Source organism: Egretta garzetta, unplaced genomic scaffold, assembly GCF_000687185.1.
Source record: "Egretta garzetta isolate BGI_Z169 unplaced genomic scaffold, ASM68718v1 scaffold209, whole genome shotgun sequence".
NCBI lineage: Eukaryota > Metazoa > Chordata > Aves > Pelecaniformes > Ardeidae > Egretta > Egretta garzetta.
Window position 1 is genome coordinate 2,745,169 of NW_009260839.1, and position 7,213 is coordinate 2,752,381.

The 7,213-nt window shown below is 42.5% G+C and overlaps 1 protein-coding gene across 1 annotated transcript; it reads left to right on the forward strand.

Moving 5' to 3' along the window:
* The first annotated feature begins 10 nt into the window (after window positions 1–10).
* IL12B (interleukin 12B) lies at window positions 11–7,213 on the forward strand. The gene is made up of 6 exons (XM_009647078.2): window positions 11–92; window positions 2,017–2,298; window positions 3,460–3,577; window positions 4,594–4,787; window positions 5,602–5,747; window positions 7,088–7,213. The coding sequence occupies exons 1-6, from the start codon at window positions 11–13 to the stop codon at window positions 7,211–7,213; spliced, it is 948 nt and encodes a 315-aa protein (XP_009645373.1).

Here is a 7,213-nt window from a genome sequence, read left to right on the forward strand (position 1 = left end):
TTCCCTACAGATGTCTCACCTACTATTTGCCTTACTTTCATTATTTTCCTTTGCTGCTCTTCTGGAAGCACAGTGGAAACTGAGGGAAAATGGTAAGCAGTCTTCACTTAACTGAGACCTACAGCTGACTAGGAAACAGCGGTACTTCAGGATTATACTTGTCTCCACAAGCACAGAATTTGTTAACTGTAGTATCTCAGGCCAAGGTTCTTCCTATTTCTTTTGAATAAGTATCCAACTAGTTGGTATTAATAGAAGAAATATTTAGAATTCCTAAAATGTTGTACAACAGCCATCCTGAATATTTTCATTACAAACTGTCTTATTTCCTATTCCCTGTTCTCTTGTTTCAAAAGTTTCAGTCATTCAGTCTGGAAGCAGAAACAGTGTCTTGTGACTTAGGTAACAGCCCACAAACAAACAAGTGAAGAATTAATTGTGAAAAAGAATATTTTACAGTAAAACCGAAAACCTAGAAATAGTTTATCCAACTTTTCTGGTAAATAAGTTAAATACATTTGTAAAAATACAGGGTCAGTAATAAGCAAACAAATCTTTTTAATAACTTACCAGATAATTGGGCTAAATTCAGATAATCAAATTTGCTGTTCTTATTCATCCAGCGTAGCTCCATAATCCAGGCTGTCTTCAATGCGATTATCCAAAAAGAAGGACCCTAATCAACATGAGAAAAGCATTCTCAATCTGATTGTGTTTTGTTTGTAAAAAGTACTTCAGTTACTTCCCCCCGTACCTTTACATTAAACAATTATTTATCCTGCGGGTTCCCTGGGAAATACCATGGTGCTGAAAACTGCAGATACATTTGTCAATGTTGAGAATAATCTTTGTGTTTGAAGTCTGTAAGATTTCCCTTGTGCTTCAAATGTCCATAAGCAGTTTGGTAAGCTTCAAAGCTTCCTAGAGTCGCATGTTTTAGATTCAGTATTTGACATGTATTTCTTAGTGTTTCTTCTCTGTGGTACGTCTTAAAGCTCTCATGCTAGTAGTGAAACGCCCTGGTGAAAAGGTCTCAGAGCTCACTGGAACTCTGATTTCCTGAGCTGAGTGCTTGCTGTGGTGTTGACGCACTGAGAAACAAATCTTTGCCACTTCTTGCATGTAGAAGAATCTCTGAGGGCACTGAACATAGTTGGGGAGCCTGTGACAGCAGTAGTATATCTGAACAATGACAGTTAAATTTGAGAACTCTTGCCACACAGAAATGTAGGTGAAGTTCTTCAGCCAACCACAGCAAAGAGACAAGAGAAGATAATGTTTCTTCAATGGAATTGTTTCAGGTTTTTTTGTTACATGGTGTGTCTTCTAATTTGGAAAGACCAGCAGAGCACTTCAGAGTCACAAGACTGCATTTAGAAGACCACGTTTCCCTGTTGCAGTCCACTTAGCTCTGCTGTAGCTCAGCGATCCCCATCTCTTAGTCATTGCTCCACTGGGGCCAGGGTGATAGGAGTACAGGATTGTTCCGGGCAGAAAATGGGAAACAGCATCAGCTAGAGGCAAATACAAACCACTTACCCAGAGGTCCCCTTCTTCCCATTGCTCACTCACAGACCTTTGATGCTGAAGAGGGCAAAGCGTCATAGCTTTGCACCATCGTGGTTTTACATGCCATTCCATGAGCAAAGGCCACAGGCCACATGCAGGAGGAACACCTGGGCTCAGCGTGTCCTGGCATCCTCACCTCTAAAACAAAGGTACCTGCCTTCCCATGGTGACTGAACCACTGTACGATTCTCTGAGAACATGGAAAAAAATCACTTCTTCCATTAAAATGTCATCCCTATTGATCAGCAGGTTCTAAATACACTGTAAATGTCTAAGTTGAATGTCTTGTTAGTAAAGATTTCCAGGTGGTGGTGAGGCATTGGGCAGGAAAGCCAGAGATCTGTTAGCAGTGTTCCTGGAGAGTAGACCTGAAAAAAAGGGCTGAGTTCAATCTTCACACTGTTAAGTATGAGTAGCTGCTAACATGTCTTTCTCTACAATGTCCAGTGTACGTCGTAGAATCAGAGTGGAATGACAAGACACCAGCTAAAAGAGTGGAGCTCACCTGTAATACATCTGATGAAGCACTGCCAGTTTACTGGAAAAAGGACACCGAACTGAAAGGAACTGGAAAGACTCTGATTGCTGACGTGAAAGAGTTCCCAGATGCTGGCAACTACACCTGTCTGACAGCTAACACCCATGAAATCATCAGCTATGATTTCTTCCTCATAACTAAAATAGACTCCAATGGGCAAATGATAAGGTCAATTCTGAAAAGCTTTAAAGGTACAGTCATAAGATGATGTGATGTATCTTGCTTAGCTCTGTGCATTGGAGTTTCATGAGGGAGGACCAGAGGGAGCTCTCTGGAGAAATGCATGAGAAATACCCGCTTTAAAATGGGTCCTCTTCAGATGCTTTACTGACAATGAAAGGCAAATGATTACTTTTGTGGGTCTGTATATGGTGCAGCTGATGAGCAGCATAGGAATCAGTTGCCATAGGATTCATTTAGGACTCTCTAGACCTCTGGGATGGAGCAGTGGTAGGAATTATTAGACAGAGGGATAACATCAATACGACACCACTGCTTTTCTGGTAGGGGAGCAGTTGACTCGCTTTCCCTCCATCTCACAGACCCAGCACTCAGGAGAGAGTTTGCAAAAACAGAGCTGTGTGATTTGACAGAGCCAGGGACTGACCTAGACTTTAAGTGCTGTCATTTGGGCTTCTCCATTCATGAATAACCCACTGGGACAAGGCTGTGATATTTTGCAATTTCTGCATGAACCTCACTCATCTATGTCTCTACAGTCCCTCACTGTAGTGCCAGGAATTTATGAACTTCCATGGCTTTTTCCCTGGCACCTGGATGTGTGTATCAGATGCAGTAGACTGGTGTGCCAGTCAGCTACATCCAGGGTACGATACAGAGTTGTTGAGAGTCTGCAGCGCTGGGCAGCAGAAAGGAAACACATGCCTCCACCGAGGCCTCATACAATTCTCACACTGGAAACATTCCCCATCGAGTGTCCCAGTGTGTGAAGACGTGAGATTACCCACTGCGTGCCCTCTCATGCGTGGGGTAACAAATACAGAAGTTTGCCAACCGTCTAGCTGTGATATTTCTTTGTGAGAGGAACGATGGGTTTGTCTGTATGAATCTCTTGCTGACAGCTATCTGCAACAGCTTGGGTATGCTCTAGCTCCTGTCAACAGCCAGGTAGATGTGGTTCATGTGGTGCCACGTAAACCAGCCTTCAGGCACTAACCGTGGTTATATGGCTTCTTAACTACACGTGGCTGCCCACAGTGAGACTGTGTCTGCCTGTGTACCCACCACCTGCCAAAGTCGATGGGAGTCTGTTGAACTACTGTTTTCTCTCTGCTTTGACCATTTCGGCAAAAAGAGTAAATAAATCCTGTTTTCTTTCTTTTTTCTTCTAGAGCCAAACAGAACATTTCTAAAATGTGAGGCAAAGAACTACTCTGGAATTTTTGTATGTTCGTGGATGACAGAAAATGAGAGTCCAAATGTGAAGTTCACAATCAGAAGTCTAAAAGGGTAAAAGCTTGTACTTCCTTAACAACTTCATTTTGAGGCCGGAACAGCCCTTTGTGTTACTCTGTGTATGAGATCCTGCATTTTAGGCTATTGAGGATATGTAGAAGGCGAGGAATCCCACTTCCAGAGTCTGAACATCTGCAAAAGGTTTTGAGCCATCACTGGGACTAACTTAACTAATAAGGGCATGGAAGTTGCTGAGAAATTAATAAAGACTTGAAAAAGGAACAACCCCCACTGGACTGTTACAGCTGCTACAGTACAGCCACAGAATAACTTAAGCAATAACAAAAACAGTTCATGCAGGGGAGAGAGAGGAAGTTGAGCCAAAAGCAGAAACAATCGCAGCAGTGAGTCCCTTCGCAGCAGATCCAGTGGAATTAAGGGAGTGGGAGGCTGCACCCACTGCAAAAGCCACATGTCCACTGACAAGTCTCTGTTGAGGAACACTGCAGAAACCTGCAAGGGAAATATGTGAGGGGAACCTTGTGGGGATTTCCTGCCTCCCACTACTCTTGGGAGTTTCTCCAAAACATGGGAGTGCTTGAGCAAAGGTCACTTCAGTTTGTTAAAGAAGAAACAGCTGTGAAGAGTTTTATTTTGCTGAATGGGTAAATAGAAGCAGATTCAGGTAGTACTTTATAGATGGCTTTCGTTCTTTATTTCCCAATGGATAAATGTTAACCTTCCTTTATTTCTCCCAGCAAGGTTTTGGAAAGGGCTAAGGAACAAAGTAAGACATTAGAGCTTGTCATGGGACAGTGTTAATGAGAAATGAGGTTTCTTGGTTTAGTTTTAAACACTAATTCTTTCTGCTCAGGCAGGGTGGCTTTTTTGATTTTACATTAGTATGTGATACAACACTGAAAACATAACTCCCACCGAACTGTTTCTGCAGCTGTAAAATCATACAGGCAACAGCAAAACATTACTTTACCAACTACATGTTATTGTCGTGGCAACAAATTCTCAGAATGCACCAGCATTTCCAGTACTTTTCTCTGTTCTGTATTCAGCTCTCAAGGAGACATAACCTGCAGCAGCCCTGTAGCTCGCACTGATAAATCAGTGACGGAATACACAGCCCAGTGCCAGAAAGAAAACTACTGTCCATTTGCTGAAGAGCACCAGCCAATTGAGATGTTCCTGGAGGTCATTGATGAGGTGGAATATGAGAACTACACTAGCAGCTTCTTCATCAGAGATATCAGTGAGTAGACCAGGGATCATGATTAATTCTTAGCTTTATTCTTGCTGCTGATAGTGGAACTAACAATGGTAGCTGATCAAACCAAGCTTGGGAATCCCTGCCCTATTCTACTGTAAATCTGTATCAAGCCCCCAGTTACAGGAACAGGGGAAAACAAATCTTAGCAGCAGTCCAGAAGAGGATGAGGAAGTGAAGAAGCAACATCTCCCTAGCTTGTGACCTCCAACCCTCTCACCCCCACATCTCTCAGAAGTTTCTGTAGCCTTCTCTACGAGATGGACATGTTTTGGAAGGGGTATGTGGGAGAAGTCAGAGAATCACCAATAACCCAGCAGGCTCTTCTTTCAGAACTGCAGATTTACTCAGATAACAGCTAACACTATTTGTGCTTCCCTCCTGATCCATTCTTACAGATGGGCATCCAGGGCAGCTTAATAGAAACTAACAGGAACTAAGAGGATCAGCTGTGACTGTGATGCTACAGGGCACAGGGAAAATAAAGAAGTATCCTGAAAAAAACAGTTGTTTTTGCAAAATGCCCTAATGGTCAGCAGGGGTTGAAGTTGTTCTTCTGTGTCCAACGGAGCAAAAAAAGAAAAAAAAACCAGAAGGATCTTACCTAGAGAGACTCCGGGAGTATGCTTAGTTTTCCATAAGAAGCATACAAGGCAGTTCTCACGCATCATGCCTACTGCTCTCTTAATCTCATGGAGGCTCCCAAAGCTGAGTCCTATAAAACTATTAAGACTAATGCACCAACATCTGATATTATGCTGCTAATGTGAATTAATTTCTTCTATATTTTCTCTTGCAGTAAAACCTGACCCGCCCCAGTGTCAGTATGTGGCCACAAATGGAACAGTGACCTGGACATATCCCACAACATGGAGCACACCAAAGTCCTACTTCCTTTTGACTTTCAGGGTCAAAGTTGAAAGTACAAATAAACGCAAAAGCCAGGTAGAGATACAACATTTGAAACACAATTTTCTTGCTTGAACAGGCAGTATAAATAATATAAGATTAATATGTTAAAATCATGGACTAGAGTGAAGAAAAAAAAAAGGGGTGCTGAGACCCAAATATGGCAATGTTCTGTCTTGGCAGAAAATGACCTCCTTCCCAGTTCTATGAGCAGTAAAATCCAAACAGCACACTCTGGGGTGGATGCAACACTGATGTAACTGGGGAGATGAAATCGTGCCCAGCATTGCATAGCTGTGCTAGCGTGAGAAAAGTACTTACTAATTCATTAGTAGGCTGTGTGGGTCCTAATGTGGGAAAATCCCAATTTCCAAATCAAGAAGTCTAGGATCTGTTGCACTGATTTCCTTGTATGTTGTTTGTACCTGGTAGCTTAGACTTTCTTTATAGGCGAATGGCAAATAAGGAATCAATGACTCATTTGGTAGCATTTCTGTGGAGACTGGCAAAGACTACAGTCTTTCCCACTCACTTTCCAGTTAGTAGTTAACTGTTAACTAAACATTGCTACTCTGTATTAGCTTTAAATCACAAAAGGGTTTTGCTTCCTTTGCTAACGCTCATGGATACACTGGAGGGTATAAAACAGCAGTGTGGCAATTTGCCCAGGTTGGCAAAGAAATCAACAGCAGAACTGGAAAGAAATACACAAACCAGTTGACCACAGTGCAGGTCCTTAACTGCAGTGCTGCTCTTCCTTGGTTCAGCAATCAGAAAAGTAAACAAATGTAATGATCAGTCCAATTTGTCAACTGATTAAGCCAAAGACACTAGAGGGTGTCTTTTTCTATGTGAAAAAAATAAGCAAGCCTGTACCAGCAGATGGGGCCATTTGCCTGGTGCTGACTCCTTGATTTTAGTAGGGTTCTCTCGTACAATCCCTTAGGTAGAGAAACTGGTGCATCTACGGGGTGCTTCTTGTATCAGCCACGAGACCTCAGTGGAAATTTCAACGATACTGAAAATCAGCGACTTCTGTCTTTTAGTGTTCCCACTCTGGGAGAAGAAGGAAAAAGAGAAAAACACAGATAAACTAATAAACCCTTTGTTTTAATGACTCTTTCAGTTTGGGATTTGGATCGCTTTACAACACTAACTTCAGTGGGAAGTGGGCTTTTGAGTTTGCTTCTACTGAGGCTCCAGTTCTCACAAGTCCTCATGGCTTTGGTATCTGTGGGTGAAGGTTGGTGCCTTTGAAACAACAGACTACCAGTGGGTTTTCTGAGTTACATGGGCTTGTTGCAAACTGTCTGGCACTTTATTGTGTGTTCTGCTTGACCTTTTCAATTCGCTGATGGATTGTGCCCTGTTCATAGATCTATGATGCTGATGAGCAGTCTATTCAGATTCCAACACCTGGGCCAAAAGACAAAATCTCTGTGCAGGCCAGGGATCGCTATTACAACTCATCCTGGAGTGAGTGGTCTTCACTTTGCAGGTAA

What these genes read in the sequence shown, in the direction of transcription:
- IL12B (XM_009647078.2), top strand. Translation starts at nt 11, where the DNA reads ATGTCTCACCTACTATTTGCCTTACTTTCATTATTTTCCTTTGCTGCT. An exon ending in AATTCTGAAAAGCTTTAAAG is followed by an intron (nt 2,299 to 3,459) that starts GTACAGTCATAA and finishes TTTTTCTTCTAG; the next exon opens with AGCCAAACAGAACATTTCTA. An exon ending in CAAATAAACGCAAAAGCCAG is followed by an intron (nt 5,748 to 7,087) that starts GTAGAGATACAA and finishes CCCTGTTCATAG; the next exon opens with ATCTATGATGCTGATGAGCA.